The sequence below is a fragment of the Thunnus maccoyii genome, chromosome 13 (genome assembly GCF_910596095.1).
Source record: "Thunnus maccoyii chromosome 13, fThuMac1.1, whole genome shotgun sequence".
Taxonomy (NCBI): Eukaryota; Metazoa; Chordata; class Actinopteri; order Scombriformes; family Scombridae; genus Thunnus; species Thunnus maccoyii.
In genome coordinates this window covers 24,338,275-24,366,058 of record NC_056545.1, presented here as the reverse complement: position 1 = coordinate 24,366,058, position 27,784 = coordinate 24,338,275, and the positions used below count along the sequence as shown (strand labels likewise).

The following is a 27,784-nucleotide window of genomic DNA, read 5'->3' as shown; positions in this document are numbered from 1 at the left end:
AACCAATACCTTCAGGAAGGGCCCCATAGGAAGAAATGATCTTTGAGACGAGGCATTTTAATGAATCAGCGCACATCTTTACATTGACAATGGATTTAAGTTAGTTTCATACCATCATAGTTTAAAACAGTTTGTGTTGTTTGCCTTTTGACTATCTGATAGACATATCATGGTCAGTTTCCTCTCCAATAGTGCACTAGTTTTACATTAGAAAATTTGTTTTTTAACTCTGTGATGTCATAGATTAGTACAGTCATGACTGTCTTACTTCAGTGGGAGAGTTTCCTGACCCTGATACCTCAGGGTTGTAAGGATAGTACAGGATAGTATGTAGTTTCATTTGGACCCTATTATGATAACTAATATAGCGGTTTATCAAAGCTCTGACCAAATTGCACTGTTGAGATAATTAATAACATATTTTGATTATGTGATCCACTGATGCAAATTAAATCATCTGGTATTGCTGGCATGTCTACTTTGTTCAGAAACGTGTAACTATTCCATTCAATTCAACTAAAATTGAATTACATGTATTCTCTACATTACACTTATGACTTTATTGTAACTCCTGCATGTAGTATTTCATCATAATGCGGTGGTTGTTTCAGATGTTGCTTTGTACAGTGAACTTGAAAACAGACGTACTGACTACTGATTGACTGAGTTCACTGAAAAATGCTGTTAACTTGTACTGTGTCTACATATGCATGCAGTACCCACCACACAGCTTCCAAGCATTTAGCAATATTATACACCCAGGTGGTGTTTAACACATGCATATGTGCCAATACGATTACATTTGCAAGCACAATAGGTACTTGTAGTTCAGGTAGATTCATGCATTGAAATGTGTGATGTAGTTAGGGATTTTGATGTACGTACGTTCATTGGATATTTGCCAGTAGGTGTTGAGGGAAAAGTGCTTAAACTAATAGACACTTAAATCACAAAATGCTTTACCGAGTGTACTTTTGATCAAAACACAGCCAGTCCTTGTGGTCTAAGGCTTGATCAGATCCTGACAGTATGCTCTGCAGGAGGGCGTCTGACCCTGCCCAAGCATACAAACAAAAGCGCCTGTTTAAGCCTTAGTCAATGATGCTCTTGACTTTATGATTGCTTCGGGTCAGTGAGCCTTCGGATGCTTGGAGTCCGTTATGCTTTCTTGCAAGTTTAGTTTTTTATTTGTTTTGAAGTGTGAGGATACGCTGAAATGTTCAGAAGCAGTGTGCAATGAAATATTTAATAAACTAAGTGGACATTGTGCTTGGCGAAGACTCGCCCATACAAAAAAAAAATCAGATATTTGTTTCATCAGAGCAAACTGCAGTGTGATTTAAGCATACCCAATGCATGAGCTTCAATTGGCTAATTGGTCATCAAACCAAATGCTTTTAGAAATTATTTTCATCAACATATTTGTTCAAACAAAATGTTTCATTCCTCTCTTATTTAACAGAATGTACAATGAGCTCCATGCTCTAAGTAATTGGCAGACACACAATTTGTGGGTCTATGCTGTTATTAGAGTGACAATTACCATAGTTAGTGAGGGTAAAGTGCAGACAGACAGATTTGACTGGAATGTATTTTTAGCCATATCTAATAATCAGAGGAAGGTATCCTGTAGCATTTTTATGCACCCAGTGCATTTATTTCAAGTTACTTAAGAAATGTGGACAGATTAGGGTTATATTACTAGTTTTATACATTGTTATACATTTTCAAATATCTTTATGGGCTCTGAACTGCCAGTCTGCAACCCATGACTTTTTGCTATCTACAGTAACTGTCAAAATCCTTCTTCCGTTCTCTCTGCATTTCAAAGTGTTGTATTTTAAGAGGATTCAGAAGGGAGGGAAAGTTGTTGTAGATCTGTTCCAATCAAAGAAAGACAAGGTGTTGACTTTATTTATTTATTTTTAATCTGTGTCTATTATGTGAGCCTATGCAGTACATCCATTAGCTGAGTCAAGAAATTAATCACCCTGTCCTCTGTGAGTCACAGAGGACAGGGTACACATAACTGTCTGTACCTGATCCTGGTGTTTTAACATAAAACGTGCAAATTATATCACATTATTACCCCCCAAAATTAAGAAATTCCTACTGATGACTCAAACCTGACACTTCAACACCACTTGAACTTCAAAAATATGTTTAAAGCTTCCTACACTTCCAGTGACTGTAGCTCACGGATGTTGTTGACTCAGGACAGCCTTGAAAAAGAGAAGAACTGTTAAAACAAGTGATTTAAACAGATGCGCAAGGACAAATCTGACAAAGAACAAACAATTAACTTCTTGCTTCTTCTGACCAGGGTGGTATAAAAACTCTTCATTGCATTTCTTGTCACTTCTGTTTTGTTCTTGTGTAATGAGTCAGTGAAAAGGATGTAGACAGAAAGAGTGTCAGAGAGAGAGGGTGTCATGGAAGATGGAACAGGAAAAGCCCAAATATACATGAAATTATTGCAAACCCCTACCACTGCCATCCTTCATTTAAGAAGTAGAGGGTCGTAAGTTCTCTTCTACCTTTTAAATATGACGAGGCATGCGATAAAGTACATACTGTAGTAGAGCTGTTTTCTCTGTTGTTTATGATCCTTATGCTAATGGCATTTCTACTATTACACCATGGAACATTATCTGAATACACTGATTCAGCACAGCCAATCACTTAACAGTTTCCACTGTTTCTATTTTCGTTGTCAGCAATTCATATTTTACGGCCTAAACATCCTCACTCAAGCAATGCAAGGCTGACATGGGTTGAAGACGTTGGGTGTTTAGATGTTAAGGATCGCATTAGGACTAAAAATGTGAGGAAAGAAGGACATTTTGTAATGAAAAAACACTGAGAATCATTGTCAACAAATCTATTCACTCACAAAGACCACTGCCTGGGGGTAGCAGCTTTTGAGTCGTGGGTGCCACTTTTCTTAGAACTGAATCTTTCTTTTGCTACTTGCTAGACAAGGTATCAACTGAGGAACAGACAAAGGAAATAAAACAAGTAATATGTATTTGAATAGACTCTAGTCTTCAGCCCTCTCTGTAGTTCTACATCTAGCTTCTTCAGCGTTCCTGTCTGTGTTGACCAAAGAGAAAATTTGCTTGTAATGTGATGCTAATATGCTAATAAGTTTGTATGGATGGAAACAAATCTGACAGAGCTGATACTAACAAGATTAATAAACCCTGGGTTACCATATTGAAGCTCAGGGAACACACTAGCACATGATACTGTACATGGTAATTATTTAAAATATATCGTAAGCACAAAGATGTGAAATAGGCATATACATTAAGTCCTAAAACATACGATTATGTTTTAGGACTGTATCTTCAATGATCATATAGCCCCACAGTATGTCTGAAGTCAGCTACTGTTGGTTACTGCGGGTATAGTACATGGACACTGTGAATGGATTATCCTTGTAAACCTAAAGTTGTCTGAATATTGAAGTGGGCTAAGTGTTTACAGTGCATGTAAGGGAGTCGTTGGGCATAGCTGTTTACATGTCTACAGCATGTACTGTAATCATGTAAATGAGGCTCTTCCTTTTCCTTTACATGAATTGCTAGCATACAAATTAGTATGGATGAGTGCATTTCCTCAGTGTTGTTTCAGAAGCTTCTCAGAGTAACTGATCTTTATCTTCTGTTTTTACATACATTCTTGAAGCAGCAAAAACAGATTTAAATTTGCTTTGTCACTGCTGTATTGTACACTATAGAGTAGCCTATGTATTTCTGCAGTAGTTTGTTTGAAAATGTCATTTTTCATTAACATAGTTTACATTGGCCAATAATGCATAATGCAAGTCTTCCATCTGATGTTGGTTTTTTAACCTGCAATATTGCATTCAGACGTATGAGTGGAATCCATGTATCCGAACTGCGAAAAAATGTGTTTTGCACTTAAAGGTACAGTGCATTTTAAAGAGGAGAAGGTTACTACTAGCCATGATTGATTCACAACTAAAACAAACCTAGCTAACACCTTTTAACCAGAGATAATCAGTGAAATTAAGGCTGTAAAATAAGAGGTAATCAAAATGAATTTAACATTATCACTACTCCATAAATTTACTTTGCTTGGTGAAATATTTTGATCAGACAGAGCACACAAAAGTGTTTTCAGAGTAAAGTGGTTGCACATGATCATCTTTTGTACTTTTTTAGTGACATCAGATTTTCCTTTGTTCCCTCAGGTCCTCCAGTCATCGTAGGAATGAGCATCAACATAGCGAGCATCGACTCCATCTCAGAAGTAAACATGGTAAGATACCTCTGCTTCTTATGTTATTTGTTGTTATTTTTGGTTCCTTCCAAAATGTGTCCAATTCACCCTCACATTGAACAACCAGTAGGTAGTACCAGTGAAGTACCAAGACATGATCTCTCACTGGCTTCACACCCGCAAACACGACCAATTGTGTTGTCAGACTGAATGACCAAGACAAAGGTAGCACTACAGGAAGTGTATGGTGATGAGCCAAAAATTTACACATCTTTTTACTGTATGAAAACTTGATTTTCACAATAACTATAAAAATAGAGGGTTCTTTTTCATTCACAGTACACAGTTGTTGTTTTTTTATACACACTACTCTGCAGGAAATACAGCACATATTCTTTTTCTCTGGCACAGACTTGAGAGCAGTCAGAAATGTAGGCTGACTAGTGAAGGAGGCAATATGGCTGGTTTCTTGAGTGATGACGTCATTCTGTTTCTTAGCACTCTCTTTATTTCACTCAGCATGACATAGTCGCTCATAGCGAAGCTCACTCCTCCCACATGTGAGGAGACAGCTTTTCAATGTCTTTCTTTCTTTCTTTCTTTCTTTCTTTCTTTCTTTCTTTCTTTCTTTCTTTCTTTCTTTCTTTTTTTTCTTTCTTTCTTTCTTTATTCCTTTCTTTCGTTTGTCTGGCCTTTGCTTCTGGAGTGATCAAATGATTTTCAAAGCAACAGCAGACTTTGTTTTATATGTGTTCATGATTTTCCTGAAATATCTTCACTCTTGTACCGTCTTTGATTTATGAGATTAAGATGCCAACATAGGAACACTTTTGATTAATAAGTCAAAACATGTACTCAGTGATAACAGATATTGTGTGCATTTTAAATGTAACATGATAAATTGCTCCTTCAGACTAAGTAAAAATCAGATAAATTGCTCGATATTTTTGTAGACAGTCAAGTGTCAAAATGTTTGTCATGTGTTTTTCTCAAAGCAATGTACAGTACCTTTCCTCAAATCTGCATTTGAAATTGTTCATTTTTAATGACAGATGTGATAGAAAAGATTGATTAATTTGTTTATCAGTAGTAGGGCTGAGTGCTCATCAAGAGTTTTGTGTTCATGAATTTGGTATCAAGTGATACTTTTCAAAGAAAACACTTTGTATCATTAACAACAAATGAATCCGTAAGGAATACTAGATGTCTCCTATGCATCATGTCCAATCACATCAAGTGTGGGTGATTTTTTTTTTTTATCTTAATTGTTAGAAATAGTCTGAGATATAGCGCCAGAAATTGTGCAATAAGATTAAGGTAAGTATTTATGGTATAACCATCACCTGTGTGTGGCCTGATGTCTAACAATAAGCACACTGAGGGCTCAGCTTGAAATGTGCATGCATTAAATAATATTTTCTGTCATGGTGTGCAGACTTTTCTGTTTGTTTTAAAATATTTAAGGAAAACAAGAAATACAGTGCTTCTAGTCCATTTAGCACAGCTGCCAATGTTACGTCTGAGCTGTACTATGTGTTAAATGAGTTACCAAAATAAATGGCATGCAGAAATCTGGTCAGTACCAGCTGTGCTAATGCCTGCCACCGAATGTGATGAGGAAATAAACACCTTTCGTTGAAATTAATTTTACTTAAGCACACAATATTCAAAATCACTGTAAATTTTGGACTATGTGTGTGGTAAATTAAACCAATGTGCATCTTTCGTGGTTCTGCCCGTAGACTACAGTACTTTGACCAGAGGGGCAATGATGCATTGGCTGGCAGACATTATGTCTCCACTTGAACACTTTTTCAGTTAGATACAGCTGTATTTGTTGGTTTGCTGCCCATGTCCTATTCTACAAATGCTGAGCTGATTAGTTTTTCTGACTCTGTGTAAAAGCTAAACAATTTTCATCATCTGAGGGCATTACAAATAGTGCTGTATTCCCATATAGCAGATGCATTTCTTTTATTGCTGTTGTAGCCTTATCAAAGTTGCACATTCCACTCTTTGCACTTCATTAAATTACATTGTGTTAAAGCACTGAATATGGGGATTTATCATTTTTTACATTTACATGCTAGTACACACACCACCTTGTTCTTTCTACATAAATTATGGTAATATCTGTTAATTGTGATTTTAGAACTGACATTGAATAGTTTTGTTCTGTTTTTTTGAACCAAGACGTAATGTGCCTGCGATCAGGTCTGCTTTCAAGTGTTACTCCCAGTTTGATGAATGCCTACTATATCTAAAGGGGTCACTCAGGTCTATATGTCTAGTTTCATCAGGCACTGGAAACACTAACAAAATGTCTTTACAGACAAGCTTTTTCATAAAATTGTTAGAAGAACTTGTGACTTTGTGTACAGTCAAATTGTTTGTTTGGTTTTTTTGTCTTTGACTTAATGCAAGTTTTTTTTTTCTTTTTCCTAGGACTACACCATCACAATGTATTTCCAGCAGAGTTGGCGAGATAAGCGTTTAGCCTATGGCGAGCTGAACCTAAACTTGACTCTGGATAACCGTGTAGCAGACCAGCTTTGGCTCCCTGACACCTACTTCCTTAATGACAAGAAGTCCTTTCTTCATGGTGTGACAGTAAAAAACCGTATGATCCGACTGCACCCTGATGGCACTGTCTTATACGGGCTGAGGTAAGAACAGTGTAAACCTAACATGCCAGAACAACATTTATACAGTTATACAGTTATTTTTTATTACGTGCAGTGATTTCATACACTCTATATGGCTGGTCCAGTGGTTTACATGAGCATTTCTGCTTGTAATTTGTCCTGTTACGTCCTGTTTTGGGGGCTGTGGGGTTCTATTTCAACATGTATCTACAACTTGAACTACAGGTACAAGTTAACATTTTCAGAGCTGATTTACAAAAGGAAAAGGAATGACATGGCCGTTGATGTTTTGTGTAACCAGTAAGATTTTAATCCACACAAACTGACACAAAAAGTAAATACTCAATAGTCAGGAACAGATGTCCACAGTGATAATTGTAAATCCATCACTGCATGTATGTGCCAAGTGGGTGATATTTTACATATTCTATATGGCTCCAGTTGGCTCTTGCAGTCCAAAGACTGAACAGGTTCAGGTGAATTGGACACTCTAAATAGTTCCAATGTGTTACTGTGAGTGTGACTGTGTGTTTGCCAGTCCAGGGTGATTCTCTGTCTTTCCACTAGTGCATGCTGGGAGTAACCCCAAAAAGGAAGCCATTACAGTATAGAGAAGGAACGGATGGATTTATTGTGTCTTTTTTAAATTTTACTTTTGGAAAGATTTAATAATGCAAGAAGAAAATCTGGATGTACAGGAAAAATACCCCTGCTGGGACGTTTCACCCCTCTCTAACCCTAAACAGGTACTGTGAATGGTCCTCTCATCTCTCCTCAGCACTTAATTGACAGATGGGAAAGAGTTGTGTTTTTTTGCAAATATTGTACTGCCAAAGACCCGGACATACAAATAATAACTTTTAATTAGATAACTGCTGTTTTTGTCATTTGCCTCTGTCATGTGGCAGTAATACAGCAAGTGATAATTTTGATAACGTTTGATCACAAGTGGCACCAGAAAAACAAGCTGCTAGTATGCATCAATTGGGCCTGTGAGAGGATAATCATGACAGATTTATTTTTGGACTTTATTTTTTATTTATAAAGTTAATAGTCTACAAACTTCTAAGTGTGACTCAAGACCAACAATAACTATATATTGGAAGAAGGGAAGGGCACATTCAATCCAAAATATGTTGGCCCAGAAAGCTAAGAAAAAAAAAAAAAGGTTCAAAATGCTCACCACCTAAATGTCCCAGATCAGCATGACAAACTAGACAATTCAGTCAACAGTAAATGTGTACAGAGGGACTCATTTAAAATCCCTTGGGGGCTTCTAAAAGTAAGAAGTGTCCTGAGGTTTGTTCAAACTCAGGATGAATCGCTGCAAGTCATTAAAATAAAGTAGTTTGATGGAGGCAAGCAAGCTGGGAATGTGTTTTGTTCCATGAATAAAAGGAAATGGCACTGACAAGGTTTAGATCATACGAAGTAATGAATTATTAATGCAATAATCAGTATTCAGAAACTCTGAATTACTGAATTGGTGCTGACACTAAAGGAGATATGACAGCAACACGTTTTTTTTTCTTTTTCCTTTTATGACTCTTCACAAGGCTATTAAAGTATCAGGACAGTAGAAATGCAGTCTCTGTGCTGTTGAAGAGCACACTGCAAATGTCCGCCAGATGAATTTTCAGATTTGTTCTTCAACCTGTATGACAGTTGCACATGGGCGTGGCCAGGTAATCTTTGCAATTTTGGTGATCAGGTGTAAGAGTGCAATTCTGAGAATGAGCAGGATCAGGATGAATATATTGTTTGTTAGAGGAATAAATTTACAGCAGGTAGAGTTTGGATGTGTCTCAATAAAGACCAATCAAATGAGAGGCAAACTCTGCTTTAATCCCATTAAAATTAAGAGCTTTGATTATTTTGAAATGTGCACTAGATGAAAAACTATATACGGTATATGTGTGCCACCAAATAAAGCAGGTAGAAACACAGGAACAATTTCTTGACAATGGTACCAAAATCTCACAACACTACCTGATCTGAATAAACATTCCCAGCTGCTCTGCTCAGTGTACCTCAGCACATGCAGGTTCCTTTGGAGCCACAAAAGTACCAAGCAGGCACAAGCGTAGTGAAATGAACTCATGCCAGAAGAAAATGGCATTACACCTGCATTTACACCTCTACTGGCTTTGTGCCTGCATGAAAACAGAAAGCTAAGACTGTTACTAGGGACAGTAGCGTCAACCATTTCTGCAACATTTCATCTCCAAACACACTGCACAGGGTTTTACTGTTATCATCACCCTCTGCAGTAATGGTACACCACAGATGGCGTCAAGCCCTTGGATCCGTCCTCCAGACCATTTTTTTTCCAACAGTATACAGTAATTAGAGGAAGAGCATAATCTACATGCAATGGTGATTTCAGAACCTTTACCAGCCTCCTGTAAGCATGTAATTAAATCGCTTTGTTGAAATGTTTGACTTTGCCCAAGGGTTGTGTGTGAACTTTTTTTTTCCAGAACAATAGATGTGACTTTAACAATAGATGTTTGTTTCTCACTTCAATTCATTTGGATGTTGTGCCTCTCAAGTTTGACCGCTTGAGATTTTTGTTGTCTTAACTGCATTTTCTTGTAAAGACTGCCTGTTTGAATGTATCCCCTGTGCTACTCTTGAGTACAATAGAATACAAAGTGTGGACAATCACATTACACACTCTGCTGCACCTTGTGCTGCGCTCTCACCTATCCACTCACTGTGAAATGTGCTGATACTGGCGTTTGTCTGTTTTTTTGCCTTTATTTAACTCGATTCCTACTGCTTACAGTGATTTTATTCAGAGCTGCGCTGATTTGTGTTGGTCAACCAGTTTTATTTTTATATTCATTTGAAGTACAAGCTGACATTCTCTCTGCTTCACAACTGCGTCCTCATCTTTTTACCCGCTGATCTTGAATCGACTGTTGAATGGTGCATTCTCTGTACCTGCAGTCTCTATTCTGTGGCTAAACTAGTCAGACTGCACCAGTTTTTTAACAGTATTGTCTTTTTTTTTTTTTTACAAAGAAAAACTTATGCAATCAGAATCATTTTATGTTATATAGATGCTCTAATCACAAAAAATTCAAAGTGACAAAATAACAAATAATTTGGTATTTCACAACTAACTTTCAAAGAACTGAAATCTGATTTTGACTGTTAAGTGATAGATTTAGTTAATAATTGTCCTGAATTTTTTCAGATTTTGATGCATCGGCAGTGTTTGGGGATTGCAGGTGGTGCAGTAGTGAACATTACCAAGTCAAGAAGTTCCAGTTCAGATCATGTTTAAGTCTTTTTGTTTTTCTTATCTTTAGCCTGTAAAGCACTTTGAATAATCTCTATGTATGATAAGGTGCTATATAAATAAACCTGCCTTGCCTTGCCTAAGTCCTTCTGAGGTGACAGGGGCCTGTGGTTATGTGAGTACTACTACTACTACTGTATGCCACAGATTCCTCCCACAGTCCAAAGACATGTCAGTTAAATGGATTGGAGACCTCACATTTTCTAAACTGTACATATATTTGCCATTAAGTATTTAATGGAGCAACGATGGTACATGTGTACTGTAGGTCCAAAAGTCAAATCCAATCTGGAAAACTGCCCCCACCCATCACACTAGAATTAATTTTGTTCTTGAGATGCACTGTAGCAAGACTTAAATCTTGTGCTTTATTTTTCTGCGGAGAGGAGGGAGGAGGCTGGATCTGAAGACTGCTGAGCAGTGCGGGAGGTGCAGGAGAGCATTTGGGTGTTGCAAAGAAACAAAGTCATTCAAAACATCAATAAAATAAGTCGGTGTCAGTAGAAAGTGTAGATCCCGATGTGCACGACGGAGCAGGTTTTTCTAACTTGCCAGTGAGTTGAGAGGCTGAATCATCATTAGCAAACTGACAATCTAGTTTGGTAGCACGCTGGGTCCTGTGAGCACTGAGGGCTTTGTTGAGTTAAGCTTTCGCCAGATGGTGTTGTCTCTCTTCCCATTCCTGTGAATCCACTCTTTCATATTCCTCTGTTTATTAAACCACAGTGTAGTACAATGATCTTCTTTGGTAAGCGAGCTACCTCACAGAAAAGGATACAGAAGTAGACTGCGTAGGTGTCAAAACTATTGCTCACATATCTGAAGAAGGCCTCCCTGTCTGGAGTGCCGAACCGCTGGGATCCACCTCCAGATTGCTTTTAGTTGTCGTGTAGCGCTGGCACAAACATGTCTGCTCAGAAATGCCAGGAGTGGCCTGTAAAAATAAATGGAATGCGCCTTTAATAGTTGGACAAAAGTTTTACCTCCTCAATAGCTACAGTCTCCACCACACCAATACAAACTGACTAATAATTGCGTATCATGTTGAAATCTATAAAGTCAACAGACTGCTTAGGGTTGGACTGCAGTGCCTGCTCAGGTCTGAGGCTGCTGCTGACCATCTCTGGCGGGACTGTAAGTTGCTGACCTACATCTGCTGACATTTCCAAATCCCAGGTCCTCGTTGTGAGCCATCCTAAACTTGTGCCTACTCAATGACAATTCTCCCCTGACTTGTTAACTGTCACACATAAAGGCAATTTTATTCGTAGTGGGTTTTTTCTTCTTCTTCTTCTTCTTTCTGCCAAGGGGTAAATAATTCATTTCTGTCCATTATTCCGAGTTTCTGCTACCAGGATTTTACTGCCTCACTATTCTACCAGGGGTATTGTCCTTAAAGAACAGTAACTGTGTCTTGACAGGACATGTCTTCCTGTTTATGATCACAGAGGACGCACGGGCCTCGCTTCAGCTTAAGGCTTGAGGCAGCACATTGTATAGTAGGTTCTCTCTATATTTTATTTTGTCCCATTTTTCATTGTGTACAGAAAGATGCAGCTTTGATTATATATTTACTTTACGATTAGTTCCCTTTTTGAGGCCACAGTTTGCAGGTTTTATGAAAGGCTGTGGTTATAATGTGTTTCCATTACAGTATGCTTGAAATTAATTGTCATTAGATTTAATTTGCTACTACTGTAAAACTGCATATCACCCACTATGCACACACATTCTGAGCCATGTTATTAATGGCAACGTTGCTTTTTAATTCAACTTTTTGTATGGAAAATCATGATTGCCAAGTGACCTTTCCTATTAATGTAATTAGGCATGATGTTATCTCCTCACAGTGTGTATCAGTAGTAGCCCTGCTGTACACTCTCAGCAGAGGAGCGCTGTGAGGCAGCAGGGAGGTGCAGTACAGTAGAGTAGAGCAGAATGCCGTTTGAGCAGCTTAATGCTTGTGCAGCAGAATGCAGCTCAGTGTCATTGTGAATAATAAATATATACCTGTCACACATTTTGTTTATGTATGTTTTTCTTTACCCTTCTGGCACCTTCTGCCATCATCAGCCCCACATCCTTTTGTGTTAATCTGGCCCAATCAGCTTTAGTGGAACATATTTTGTTTTCCAATTACCCGCCGACAGCACTCTGTTCACCCCACCATGACCAATTTACAAACTCTGTGTTCAAGCAATATATTTCCAATGAAAACAGCTTATTATCTACTGTATTACTAATTCTGGGTATACTGTAAATGGTTGTGTACATTTGCATGCTGCATCCACGTAAAACCACACAATGTAGCAGCATTGGTGACTTTGACTAAAACATGATTAATATCCAAAATGTGAAATGTGCTTTTAAAGGGTAAAACTTAATATCACTCTCATCATGCTCTAACATACACACAGAGACATAAACTGTGCACGTCCCCTGTGAATATGCCACTGACACAGAGATGATGAGCTTCACTTACACAGGAGGACGGTAAGCGAATGAAAGCTGGTATGATGAACACATACCAGCTGGTATGAACAGCAGAAATGTAATTACTAAAATGTGCTGCACCGGTAAATATCTCAGTTAAATGCCAAAGACTCCTACATGTATAATTTGTAGCCAAAGCTGTTTTCCTGGGCTACTGGATTTATTGACATTAATAAACTGCTATGCATACATCTTTTCCAAAGCTACCTGGCAGAAATGCATATCTCCGAACTAGCAATAAATAACACACATTGACAAAATCGCATACAGATGCTGAGCAGTTAGTGATCCACAGAAAAGGAAATATGTCTCCAGACTACTCACAGAAACTTCAAAAATAAATCATATTTAAGAGTCTCTGCAAAGGTAGGAAATAGTTGAATTTCACAAAAACAAAAACAAAAAAATGCATTCTGCTGTATGGACACAAAGAGACTCTCCAACTCCCATGACCCTTAAAAGGTTTAAGAGGTTAAGGAAAATGAATGTTCTGCAGTTTCATACAAACCCACTTAGATACAAGTGGTATTGGAAAAATATTTTCATGTGTATTGTTGAACTGCTGTAGTGCTTTCATGTTTTCAACAACAAAAAAAAGAGTACTATTTTGTGTATTTTAGACAAACTGTTGGCTCATCATTCTGTGCAAACAGTTCATCCACCATACTATGATCTCTCTCATTTGCGGAAAAAAAAATGACATGAAATACTCTGTGTTCTTGTCTATCTGTGTATTTGTGATATCATCTACTGTAAGTGTCTTCTGTGTTTCTGTCCTTTTCTTAGAATAACCACCACTGCTGCTTGCATGATGGACTTGAGAAGGTACCCTCTTGATGAACAGAACTGCACCCTGGAAATTGAAAGCTGTAAGTTAATGTAAAATATTCTATTTGTGTCTCTTGCAACTAACTGCAACCTCCAAACTGTGCATACAGCAACCTTCAAATGCAATAAGCAGGTTCGCCAGCTACCTTAAAATCATGACTACTTCCAACAATTAAGTGAGTTGTTTTAGCATTAGATAATTTAGCAGAGGCACTGGTGAAATATTTGGCATCCTGGCCAATGTATGCCATTGTCAGACGTTTTAAATCTGGAGTTGATGATTGCATTAATAACTAAAGAAGAAATCATAGTGCTTGGTGATGTGCATCGATTACTGTTCCAGTGTGACAGATGGACAGGGCCACCTCTGGAGACAAAATAATAACATTAACATCGGGGACATTACTTACTTGTCACTGTGGCCCCTTAAATCACATTGGTGTCATGAATAAATATAGTTTTAAACTTGCTCACACCCACCACGTAATTATTATTTTAAATATTTTGTAAAAAAAAAAAAAAAGTGACTAATGTGGAAGTAACAAGAAAGTAATAATTAGTCATTGGTTAAGAGCCATTTAGAACCTGATTCAGAGATTTATGAAAAAGGGGTCAGTATGTAGTTTCTGAGATGTCTGGTTCAATAAGATCAAATCTAGCAGTTAGTTCTTGAAAACAGTCATATTTACAAATACATAATCCTTAATTCAATGTTATCCAGAACGACTGGTCAGCAATTTAGCTTTTGATTTTTTGTTTTGTACTTGTTCCTTGATTTTGTTGATCTTATCATCACATTTTACTGCTGCATCCCATTTGAAATTGGATTGCATCAAAGAACATTATTAAAATTCCTAAATGAGCAGGGATTATCATACAAACTCTATTTTCTTTTCATTGGTGCTAATTTTTTGTATTTCTGAAAGACAGTGTATGGATAAATGCCACATACGTGATTTTATGCTGTAGGGTTTTCTCCTTTTGTGCTATTCCTGTCAATTGTCTTTCACTGAAAACAAATATTAAATAATTTGATGTGTAAACAAGTTGCATTAGCTTCCTATTCACATATAACTTATAAATTCACATATCATAGTGTTAAATATTTCAGTGTGCACACTGGTGTTTAAATTCAGGATTTTCGACTTGTATACACTATGAACTTGGGCTCTCTAAACCAGGAGTCAGAGTTGAATTTTCCTTCAAAACAGCCTTTAATATATCTGTAACATCAGCAAGGACACGTGTGAATTGTAGCGCAGAATCTTCAATTGTCACCTGCATGTGCATCTGTGAACAGGCATATGTAAGTACATATATCATAGGAGAAAACGATAAAAAAAAGCAACATTTATGTGATGTTATACAATATAATTTTATTGACAGTTGCTTCACATCTTTTTTTTTCAAATACTTTAATTTAGATAAATCACTACCCAGGAGGAAAATGTGCTAGTGGTGTAATTAAAAATTGTATTTGCTTGATCATTTTCATTGACCACTCCATCAATCAACACTTGCTCAATACACCAGATATTTGTGGCTCTTGTTGTTCAAGATAAAACCGCAGAGTGTTTACCCTCAGGGACATCAGTGAGCAATGAAATATGGATATGCCATGAATTAAAAAGTTGCAGGAATATGTGCTGTTTATGCTCATGGCATGCTCTGCTTCAGTGGGAATAGTGCACGTTAACCATCAGTTTGATTGATTAGGCAGGCAGTTGTTTCAATTTCATGGACAATGTCACATTTCCTTACCCTATAACCTCAGAGAGAGATTTAATGGTAATGAATCCTGGTCCCTTAGTGAGTTTAATGCCATCCAGGTCTGGACATGGGGTAGTAGAATGTGAAATGTAGTAACACTTCCCGGACTGAGAAATTGCTCTGCAGTGAATGCATACTGGCCTATTGACATAAATCTACTGCTGTGGTCACTTTCAATTGCGCTGCCAGTTGAGAATGTGTAGGAGAGCCATACAAAGTGACACATGTTAATGAATATTCATGCAGGTGGTAATGCATGCAGTGATATACAGTAGCTCTATAGGAGTCTGGACAGTGAAGCATGTGATTGCAGGCTGAAAGAAAAGACAGATTTAAGTCCTAGACAGGAATGTTGTCCATTGAAGGAGGCTTTTTTTTTTTGTTCTGGTGCGGTCCTCAGTGCTGCTGTTGTCATACTGGGGGAAACAGAACCTTTTTTCCATTTTTTACTCTAAACCACTTCTCCTGCCATAAATGCAACTTTTACTTGAACACAATAACTAATTTGATAAACTGTAAGAAATAAAATTACTGCACAGTTATGGCAAATCAAATGTTGAAAGTGTATCCACTAACAAAGATTTGTTTTACAATTTAGGATAAGTTGTTGCTTTAAGTCCGCCTCCACACAAAAATGTGTATTGCTTATTGTTACTTCAGTTGGATGTTACAGAGTTTGACACTAGAAGGCTGTTTTTACATTCATCTGCTGAAGTAAAAGTTTCCCTGTGCTCACCAAAAAAATCCGATTTTTATGCATGTACCTACGAGCAGGGTTTGTGGCATCACAACTAGTTTGGAGCCGATTGTCGTTCAGTGCGCAACTCACACAAGTGTGATGTGGAAACTTGAAGCCTCCAGTACACAAACAATGAGCACTGACTTTTCAGTGAAGAAGGAGACATCTTGTGTCCAGCAGTTAAACTTTGCATATTCATAGACTCTGGATTTTTCAATGAGGGAGAATGACTAGATGTCATTCAGATAATTGTCAGATAATTGAATTTTTTTTGTCTGGAGGGGATATTTAAATGCGGTGGAGCACTGTCAAAAAGAGGTTTTAAGCAAGGTGCACATGTGAGGAAACTGTCTTTTCATTTTGTTTTACTTATCTTATAAGTTATGGTCAATAGCAACAAACTGTGTGATGTGTGGTTTCACATGTGGGTGACAATATCGTTTAGTTGGTAAAACTCTATAAGACATTAGTTGTCATTAATTGTTCTCACACAGTTTATTTAAGATTGTTACCATAAAGCTTTTTTGGGATGCAGTCGCTGGTTTTCACAATATAATGGTCTCCAAAAGTTAACATATGAAGATACCAAGATTTAATATGTTGTGATGCTACTCAGCTCTGAATGATTGTGATGCATCATAGAGTAAATAGAAACTAGTGTATGATTTGTCAGAGCGACCTCCACTCATCATCTGTACTATTATAACAGACTTCAAATGGAAACATGGTTAACTTAAATGGTTGTTTCTTCACCACATTTACACTCAACATGTTTTGTTTTCCTCTTTCTTCTCTCCTCTGAATTTGCCCTGACCTCGACATAGATGGATACACCACAGATGACATTGTATTCTTCTGGCAAGGAGGAGACAATGCTGTGACGGGCGTTGACAAGTTAGAGTTACCTCAATTTTCCATTGTGGACATCCGCTTGGTGTCCAGGGAGGTCAGATTTACTACAGGTAAGTCTGTCATAAAAGAGCTTCAGACATAATGACGCTGAAGGTGGCTGCTGCTTCCCTGAAATTATTATTTGGAATCAGAACTACTTCAATTAAAACAAAGCACAATAAATGTAGAGACATTGTGTTTGTTGGCACTTTTGTGGTACTGGGAAGGCATATTGAGTAATTATCTTTCATTCATGATACTTTAATACCTTTGGCTGCTACTTATATTTGTTTAAAGATTTTGACTACAATTTCATATTTCTACACTGTGGTATTGGTAATTTTACATAAAGGAATAGTTTGACATTTTGGGAAATACACTTATTTGCCTTCTTGCTGAGAAGAAACTTTCATGTCTGTATGCTAAACATGAAGCTACACCCAGCAGGTGATTAGCTTAGCTTAGCACAAAGACTGGAAACAGGGGGAAACAGCTAGCCTGGTTCTGTCCATAGGTAAAAGAAAATAGAAAAAATCTGCCAACCAGCACCTCTAAAGCTCCCTAATTAACACATTATATCTTGTTTAACAAAGTATAAAAAAACACCAAAGTTTTATAGGTGGTTGTGTGCTGGACTATTTATTGGCCAGGCACAGCAACTTTTGGGTACATTTTGTGTGACTGAACCATTAATCTTATTTCAGTCGACCCCAGCTACCCCATAATCAACCTCACATTTCTAAAAGGAAGACACAAGTCAAATTTAATGTTTTGTGTTTGAGTTTAACGAAATCGGTGAACATTTGTCTCCACCATTAATCTGGAATGTACTTGGGTGATCTAAGGCGTCTTTCTCACACTTGATGAAATATGTATGCTAAGGTATTGATTCATTAAAAGATTTACAGAAACCTGGAGATGATGAGGTCATTCATCACTGTGTGTTCCTCATAGTAAATAGCCTTTTAGATTAAAACCATCACGCTTATCTCAGGCCTTTTTTCTTTGGTGACGAATTGGAAATAAAACTCTAGAATGAAATTTCACTATATTTAGAGCAATTTGTATACTTTCCAACCTAGTAAATATCCTGCCGTGATGTTTATATTGCTTTTGGCATCAGCATTTCATTGTTTTGGTTGTTTGAATTAAAGTGCAATCAAAAGACCAATTAATGTCTTGGCACAACCAGCTGTCATTTTCCTGCAAAATCTACAATTGAATGACTTACAGTGCCACATCACAACCACATATACTTACATATACTCTTTCCTCTTGTAGTGTAAAGGCATCCATTCCTATTATGCACCTTAAAAATGTCCCTTTAGTCATATTTAGAGGACAGAGAAAGTGCAAAAGAAAAGCAAAGCGGCTCTCTGTGACAATTCTCAGAGGGATGCTGGAGCTGCCTGCCGAGATAGGGGGTTGCAGAAAAATCTGCCGTGTTTGCGACTTTCTGCCATGTTTAATTGGAATCGAACTTGTCCCTGGAAAGGAATCCATCGCTTTGGGGAAATTAAGTGCTCCATCTGAACAAATGGAGAAATGACTACCCTGCGCGTTGTCAAACTGCAGACTTTGGAACTCTTAAGTTGTGCCAACATTTCCCCCTTCTCTCCTTTTTTTTTTTACTGATGTGTTTTCACTCTGCCCTGCTCTTTCCTGAACTATCACTCCATGCTTTCTCCTTCCAGGTTCATATCCAAGGCTTTCGCTGAGTTTCAGGATTAAGAGGAACATTGGATATTTCATCCTGCAGACATACATGCCCTCCATCTTGATCACCATTCTCTCCTGGGTGTCCTTCTGGATCAATTATGATGCCTCTGCAGCTCGGGTGGCCCTGGGTAAGACATAGCCACCGCTGCATTATTAAACTTCTAACTGGCCCCATTAAAATCCAGTGATTATCACAGGAACTAACAGCACCTGGTTGTCAAATGTTTAATGTTGCTGTGTACTTAGTCTACATTTACAAGCATGTGAAATTATTAATTTGATTCAAAGAAATGTAATCAGTTTAAATATTGAGGGAAGAAAAAATTAATGCCAGTACTCCAGTTTCCTTGATCATCATTTGAATGTACTGTATCAATGACACACCTACAGGCTACAAGCAACATCACTTATTAAGTAAACTAGTGCTGATTGAACACTGAAAGTAACCAAATACTGATGTACATGTTAAAGTACATGAATGCATGAGAGACATACTTACTCATAATAATTCCAGTTGCTTTCTCTATTTGTCATCATGTTATGTCAAATTTACAATTAGATTAATGTCTCAATGACAAAAAAAGAAGAAAAAACCATCACTCATATTTCTATTTTTGTACAATGGAACCACATATGAGGAGTATTTACAGGCCTCAGCTCTGTGAATTCAACTTCATGTAAATGTCACTGAATTAAATTTTTTGTTCAAAGCACAATCCCAACCATCTAACACGAGTTAGAACAATGGATATAACTACAATGTTTTCAAACAGAAATTAGCTGCTAAGTTGAAAGTTGCAAACATTAACGTGGTAACAATCAATTCTCTAAAACTCTCAAAACTTTGTGTATTGGCTTTTAGTATAATTGGCTTGATTAGTTCATCATCAAACAATAAATAAATACAAATATCTAGGTAGCAAACTATCTTAATGAGTGAGTTTCAAAAGCATCTGTATTATAAAATTACAGTGTTGGTGGAATGTACATTCACTCAAGAACTGTACTTACTATAAGTACCATTCTGTGGTAATTGTACTTTACTTAAGTATTTCCAATTTCTGCTACTTTATTCTTCTACTCGACTAATTTTTGGAGGCAAATATTATATTTTTTTACTGCACTACATTAATCTGACAGTTACCTCACAAATTCAGATTTCAAATACAAAATTAAGATCATCTAATAAAATATGATACATTTTTATAAATGAAACAGTCTGTAAAGTAGTTATAACTGGCTACAGCTTACCAGCTACAACATTAAAATGCTGCTTGTGTGCATGAGTAGTTATAATCAAATAATATTATGTATAATAATATTACACTGAGAGGGGCCATTCTGCTGCTTAATGAGTACTATAACATTTATGTGTATTTTGCTTATAATGTGTAAAAAAAAAAATGTAAGGACTTTTACTTATAATGGAGCATTTTTACAGTACAATATTGTTACTTTCACTTACGGTACCAGTCAAAAGTTTGGACACATCTTCCCATTGTCTTGAATGAGAAAGTGAATACTTCTTCCACCACCAACAGTAACCTTTGTCAGATATCAGCTGATTTTATATACAGTATTATTAAGTGTAAATGTAAATGTGTTTATGTTTTAAAGAGAGTTAAATATAAATTCTGTATCTGATGGTGAATTCTTTGTTTCTGTGTGTGCCGCTGCATTCAGGTGTGACAACGGTGCTTACCATGACAACAATTAACACCCACCTTAGGGAGACTCTCCCGAAGATTCCGTATGTGAAAGCCATCGACGTCTACCTCATGGGCTGTTTTGTGTTTGTGTTCCTGGCCCTACTCGAATATGCCTTTGTAAATTACGTGTTCTTTGGCCGGGGCCCTGCGCAACAGAAGAAAATCAATGAGAGGCTGAACAAAGCCAACAACGAGCGCACAAGATACGAAGAGAAGCGCCTGAGGGAACAGGTTTGCATCTTCATCTTACCGCCTCTGTTATACTCTAATGTCAGTCAGAGTTCAAGTACAAAACAACTATGTCTACACATAAGATCTCTAGCCATAGTCATTTCATCCAAAGACACATATACAGTATTCCCTCAAGTAATCTTGCAGAAACAAACTGATGCCACCACAACCCAATATGCATTCACCAACCATCATCCATTGCTTTTCCCCCAAGCACTGACTGCTTTTTATCGAGCATAGCCTTCCTCATTGAGATAGCGATTCATCTAACTCAACAGTGGTGTAAACATTCTCATTTCTTATTTAGGTTGTTGTCTATGTTTATGCTGTAGGCTTCATTCATTCTCACTCTGCTACCTTGTATTTTAACATGTGTTTTCCAACTAAATGGGACAAAACTTCAAAATGCGGCATGAGGTAATGACAGTTTGGCAGTAGCAGATGTTGAAATGGTCAGACTGAATGAAGCCCCCTATTTTTTTGTGTGAAGTACTAAATGCTATGCTTATTCAAAGTTGTTCCTGTTAACTTTATGTCTTATGCATTGTGTATTTTAATGAAAATGTGCTTATTTGCCAGTATTTTATAGCCGTTTTAATGTTCTCTTCATTTTTCTTTCACATTGCAAGGACTCCATTTCCGTGCCGTTTCAAACCAACACCTTCAGGTCATTTACACAGCGAAGAAATCTGTATCTCGAGGAACAAAGAAAAGTTGGGGTACATTTATTTAGAAATCATATCAGCTGTAGGCCAGCCCTCACTATAAAGTCAGATGATTAAGGCTGTTCAAATTACTTGTATCACTAATTTATGTCTATATAAAGAAACTCTTTAACTATTTTTGTGGCATGCAAGAAATGACATTCCATATCATCACTGCATTTTGCTTTAGCTTGAAAGCCTGGGGGATGGGTGGGGGGGTTAATATAAGTTTCATTATTGAGGGAAATTGGGGCTACTGCTCAACACTTCAGCCCTCACTGACACTCAGTGTCTTCCTCGCAGGTGGATGCGTATGGAAACATTCTCCTCACCACACTGGAGATGAATAACGAAGTGATGCCTTCTGATGTGGGAAGCAGTGTCAGTGACTCTCGGAATTCGGTCATGTCCTTCGACAGCTCCGGGGTCCAATTCAGGAAGCCCATGGCGCCCCGAGATGGCTTCAGCCACCACTCGCTGGACCGGAGCGCCATGCGGAGCCGGGCCAACTGTCGGCTACGACGACGCTCCTCCAAGCTCAAGTTAAAAATCCCAAACCTGTCAGATGTTAGCACCATTGACAAGTGGTCCCGGGTCATTTTCCCTATCACCTTTGGATTTTTCAACCTAATCTACTGGTTGTACTATGTGAATTGATGTGCATCCCACTAGGAATCATGGGCCATATTTTGAGAGCACATTAAATTGGCTTTGATACAGTTCCAAAATATGTATACACATATACAAGTTGAACATATGTATATGCATATTTCTATATATTATATTTATATATACACGTGTGAAATCTGAAGGACCTTTCTGCTGTACAAAGTATTAATAGGATGACTTGAATGTTTAAGAATAATTGTGAGAGAAGAATTTCAAGGCTTTGAGTTTCTTTTTCCTCCTGAAACAAACAAACAAACAAACGCAAGATCCCACCAGGGGTTTTTGGAACTAAAGACTGCATGATATTTTTGCTAAAAAAAAAAAAAAAGAAAGAAAAAAGAAAAAAGAGAAAGTGAAAGCTCTTGAGAGAGAAAAGATGTCTCAGAGTCCCATTGACTTTTTATTGATACTTATTGTAATCAAAAATCCTCAACTGCAGCTCATGAAATCAGTGGTGGCTTGTCTGTTCAGGCATCAGCTGAGTGAGATCCTTGACACCCCCAACCCCCCTCCCTCCGCCCACCCCACCCCCCCTACATTACCCATGGATAACATGCACGGAAATCTCCGGTTCTACTATGTACAGCAACCTTGTTTGGATTATGTGTTGTTCCTTGGGTTTTTTGAAGTGATATCGTTCTCTTTATCAGACATCAGCTCTGGCCTAATGGTCTCCATTAGAGGGGGACGTGTGGATGGGATGTTTGACCACCGCATTCCTGCCCAGAGTCAACGCAAACTTGTATTCCTTTCTCTTCTCATGTTATTTTTAGAACACGTCCTGGGGGGATTGGGGGGATTTTTCATTATGGTTCGAAACAATGCTGATTATTGTAGATATGATTTTGTCTTGAAAAATACTGTGATTTCAGAGAGTGTCGGAACATGTTCTAGAGCTAGGGCATTATGAGATAAAAGAGTCAAAGGTATGCATTACTCATTTTGATTGTTTGAAAAAAAAAAACATATTCTGTACATTTTATCATTCAGTATTCTCATGAAAGTATACTTGTACTGTTTATTTCCTCCTATTGATTGATTCACAAGCTCTTTAGATGCAGAGTTCATCGACGTCATATCCTGCTTTGTGTTTGCTAAAAGGTAAATGGATGGTGGTGGGGTGGGAATGGGGATGGGGGTGATGGGGGCGTTGCTTTTGTGATTCGTTTGAAATTATTCCACAGTGAAGATGTGAGAACATGTATATTCAAAAGAGTCAACATATCAGCCCACAGTTTGACCAGTTGTCATTCAGTATACAGTATTTCTTTGTTCGTCGAGCATTTCTTCAGTGTTGGAGTCACAGTTTGTGAAGGCAAGATTATTTGATTGGGATAGTAATGGGCAGGCCAGGTGGAAGACGACATTTCACACTCAAACTCTAACTCTGCTCTGAAACCCAAGGATCAGTAATGATACAATGATTCTTGGGGTAGAAAGAACGTGTAAAAAAAAAAAAAAATAGCCATGAATTGAAATGACAACCAAAAGGCCTATAATCTACATGCATTATCATTTTGTTTTGCTCTCCCACTCTCCCACCTACACACACACACACTGCATTTCCAGTGCTCAGGTTCATTTGCAAAGGAGAAAAAAAGGTTTTCTGTGAGACAGTAGGACCTTTTTAAGGATTTTTAATTTTTTTTTTATAAGTCAGACTTGATAATCCTATGTTTTTAGGTTGTGCAATCCCAATTTAGTTTATAGAGTTAAAGAGATAAAGATGAAGTCAGAGCATTTGACGGACTGGAGCACAGTGGACATTGTGGGAAGACAGAAAATAGCAAAAATGAAAAAAAAAAAAAATTCTCCAATGCTTGTTTAGAGCAGGTGAAGTGCAGATCAGCATCTTCCTCAGTGTCATCTTCACTTCAGGCACAAACAGGCTCTACAGGGAGAAACAGGCCCTGAGCAAAACCTAGACAACTAAATATACCACTGGGTCCCGTAGCAGAGAAGCAATTGGCTCATTAGAATACGAGCGTAGCGTGGTCCCAGAGAAACACACGAAAGTAAAAAAGAGAGGAGAAATTGTCACATACACAAACACATGGGGACAAGACAAAGATGGAGGAGCTGCAGAGTAATGATGGTAAAGCAGGAGTATCAGTTTATCATCAGAAGTATCCACTCCCCTCTGGAGCGCAGGGTGTGTGTGCATAAGGTATCTTCAAAAAGGAATACTGATCAGAAACCAATTTATCACCATAAGTCATAGTGAAGTTTGTACAGTGATGTGGCCCAAGCTGTGATCCGAGTTTAGTATTTCTTTTTGTTTAAATTTTATGCATCGTCGTCATGTAGAAAAAAAAAAGGAAAAATAGATCATCTTTAAACATCTAGTAATTCATATAAAAATATAGAGGAGTGTTTAAGATGATGAGAGTAACAGGAAGAGCTGAGTTTTCTTTTTCTGTCTGCAGCTGAACAATCTGTTGTTTGTCTCTCAGTCAACTGTGATGTCCAAAGGATTACATGACCAAAACTTAGTGATTTAAATGTGAACAAAAATAATGTTTTTAATATTTATGAGAAAGGTGACAATAAGCGAACAAGAGCCACAACGAAGTAAATTAGCAGCAAATATTGTGAGAAAATGGCCCCCAGGTTAAAATTTTACCATCTGGAAGCCTGAATATAGAAATAAAACAGAATTTGCACTGAAGCAGGACCTAATGTGTTTGCAGAAAATACATATTCAGTATTATACGTGACTGACAAACTGTAAGAGTAAAGACATTCGTCATAGTTTGTAACCTTCACAAATGCCGAATTCTGCAAAAGTTGCCATATGGAAGAGAGTTAAGATTGAAATGCAATGAACTTGGATAAAGTGTAATCATGTAGTCTTTCACACCTTGTTTAAGAATGCCTACAGTATTAACTCATTATACTAACTCATAATATAGACCCTGTATGTTACATTTTGAATTTACAGAGATGAAAGCAGTTCTCATTTGACCCACTCCCAATGACATCATTACTACATATAATTCTCTTTTTGCCAATTGGGTTTTGCAATCAGATAAAGAGAAGATTTTGATCGCAGGCCCACAATTTATATTAGTCCATGGTTGGTATAAGGGTATTTGATGTTAGATGTGGATAGGCGTGTCTGAATCAGGGCACTTTTGCATATTTCAGATGTGAGGTGTTGATTATCGATGTGCACGTTCACATTTATGTTTCAGGTAACCTTGTCCTTTTGGGCTTTTGAATACATAAAAACAAAGTAAGATGGTAATTGTTAGTAGATAATGAAAGCAAGTTCATATAATTAATAGACATAAAAGGTTTTTTGGGGGGGGTGTTTTGTTTGTTTGTTTGGTTGTTGTTTTTTTGCAAAATTTCATCCTGGTCTGCATTGTAACAGCTTGTCAAACTGTTCAAAGGCAATATGATGGATCTTTACTAAGAGTTGAGGCAGACTATGAGGCCAGAGGATGCTATTTGTTCCAGTGCAAGAAGAATACATATTATTTGTAAAAATATGGGATTTAGGGCAACCATAAGTGTTATTTTAACTAAATCAATGGAACATGTTCAACCAGAAAGAAGCCTAATCCATCTATTCAATGAAATGCACTTAACATTTTATAGCGCGAACTAACGCAAGTATCAAATTCTCATTCAGGTTGGTTTATTCCCAGACTACAGAAATGCCTGTTTGGGTATTTACTTTTTTTTTTAAGCTCATAGATGCACATCTTTAATGAACTCCAAACACATCCAGAGGAGGAACATTAGCAGCCCTTGCATGCTTGCAGTAACTATATTCACCACTCATTTCACTCAGAACATGTATTACCTGCTTTCTGGACATGAAATCAGCACATTCATCCCAAAAGCTGTGAGGATCTTAAGTTCTATGCTTTACTTTAGGATATTTGCTTCTACAAGAGAGAAAATACATTTCTCTTGACACATATGTTCAAGGAGCAGAGGAGGAGAAAAAAAAGTGTTGAACCGATTTCAATGTGAATTTTCTTGCCTCTAGTGTATATGTGTAATTACATGTGAATTGTACTGTAAATATGATATCTTTCACTTACTAGTTCTTAATGCATGAACAAAAACATGGCAGTTCGTAATACCAGCTAGCCTCACTGCTAATGGCATGGACAGCTTCTCTAGCATTGGCATACTTCTGCAAACGAAACCTAAAAAATGAAACACAAGAAATACACGGTGTGAACAAAATAATGGAGAAATCAACCGCAAAGTCCTCTCACAGTGAAGGAGTTTCTGGTGGAGGTGCACCGATTCCCTCAAGAACAAGGCTAATGTTAATGCTGTGGAGGAGTCCTGGAAATCTAGGCCTTGGTTCACTGTCAGCGAATGGGATGGTGCTGTCTTGAATGAAATTCTCTAGTCTGGCTTTCCCTTTTATCATATCTGAACTAACCTAGCGGGAGTTTTAAGCACAGTATACCTGCAGCGTTTACCTCAACCATCAACAAATCACTGAATCATCCATGTATCTACTAATAATTTTAAGGGCATTATGGCCTAGTTGACTTATAGAGGCTAGAGGAGCAGGGTTGCCTTAAGAAGGCGAGTGGGATGTTCTTTCCTGTTCCTCAACAAAACAGTCATGTGTGCCCTTGAGCAAGGTACTTAGCCAATTGTCCAAGTGCAGCTGCTCACTTGCCAACAATAGAAGTCTACATCTGTGCAGGCTAGCTCCCGGAAGTAACTATGTTCAGCTATGTGAGGGTATTGATGGAAAATTGTTCCCTGGATAAAGTGTAAAGATTTTTTAAAAAATTAAAAATAGATGATCTTTCTGAGATCTTGATGCAAAACCACACAGTGGAAACAATTTTTCCATCAACGTTTAAACTATACACCCTCCACTTCTTTACACAACAGTTATTTTGGGGGAAAAAAAAAACAACAAGATGTCACGCAGTCCCATTTCCACAAATTTCCTGTTGTTCCGTATAGTAAATTAAACCCATTTTAGTGTAGTTTAAATTGTATTGGTCAGCCTTACAGTCTTTTTGATGATTTTTTGTGGAAAAGCACCATGTTAGATGCCATTTCACATTTTTGCCATGATTGCCAGCTAGGATAAAATTTGGGAAAAGTTATAAATCATGTTGTTGACTCCACTTTTCATGTTAAAGCGTTTCATTTGGGACTAACACCACTCCCAGACAGAATTAAACAAAGATATGCATAATGGGCTGAGTTATTAATAGCCTGAGGCTGACCTCTAATAAAACAGTGGACCATAACCATGCAAGAAAATTTCATCCACTGAACACCAGAACAAGGCTGACAGACTCCTCGCTGTTGGAAGAACTTTTGTTGGTGCATTCATTATTTTGTATACCTTGTAGGTTTTGTTTTGCATGACCTGAGTTTTGAAAGGTTTATTTTCATATATTTTTACTCCACACACATCAGATTCATCTCCACAGCCAGGAAAAAGAAAGATCCAGTGTTTACATGCTCAAATTGCACTTGTTTTACAGCCAGCTCTATAAACCTTGTGAAACAAACTGTTCGTAAAACTGGAGGAAAAATGTAAACATAGAACGTACATCGTGTGATTCGTGTGAATCGCGAATGTGTGCTTCTATAAAATGTACTTACTGTAAATCACGCAATTTGGAATAGATGCACAAAGTGCATGCTGTAGTTTTATCAGGTTCAGCATAAGCATTAACATCAATCGCCCTTCAACTACAAAGGATGTAAAGGATGCTCACCAGTAGCATCTGAACGTAAGCCATGTGATTGCACACTGAGTGGGTGTTCCCTGTATTTTCTCTTTAATAAGTTGCCTCTGGTTATGGTCTGTTGTCGATTACTGTGTGATG

The 27,784-nt window shown here is 37.6% G+C and overlaps 1 protein-coding gene across 7 annotated transcripts in view; it reads left to right on the top strand.

The window, feature by feature from the left end:
• The window catches only part of gabrb4 (gamma-aminobutyric acid type A receptor subunit beta4), a 198,404-nt gene extending 176,241 nt beyond the window's left edge, over nucleotides 1-22,163 (top strand). For all 7 annotated transcript variants that reach the window (XM_042430552.1, XM_042430555.1, XM_042430554.1 and 4 more), the window contains 8 exons: nucleotides 4,220-4,287; nucleotides 6,694-6,914; nucleotides 13,480-13,562; nucleotides 16,855-16,992; nucleotides 18,616-18,768; nucleotides 20,324-20,580; nucleotides 21,210-21,299; nucleotides 21,588-22,163. In XM_042430552.1, the coding sequence (XP_042286486.1) occupies nucleotides 4,220-4,287; nucleotides 6,694-6,914; nucleotides 13,480-13,562; nucleotides 16,855-16,992; nucleotides 18,616-18,768; nucleotides 20,324-20,580; nucleotides 21,210-21,299; nucleotides 21,588-21,941 (1,364 nt within the window). In that variant the 3' untranslated portion in view covers nucleotides 21,942-22,163. The remainder of the gene's footprint in view (nucleotides 1-4,219; nucleotides 4,288-6,693; nucleotides 6,915-13,479; nucleotides 13,563-16,854; nucleotides 16,993-18,615; nucleotides 18,769-20,323; nucleotides 20,581-21,209; nucleotides 21,300-21,587) is intronic.
• Nucleotides 22,164-27,784: the final 5,621 nt, after the last annotated feature.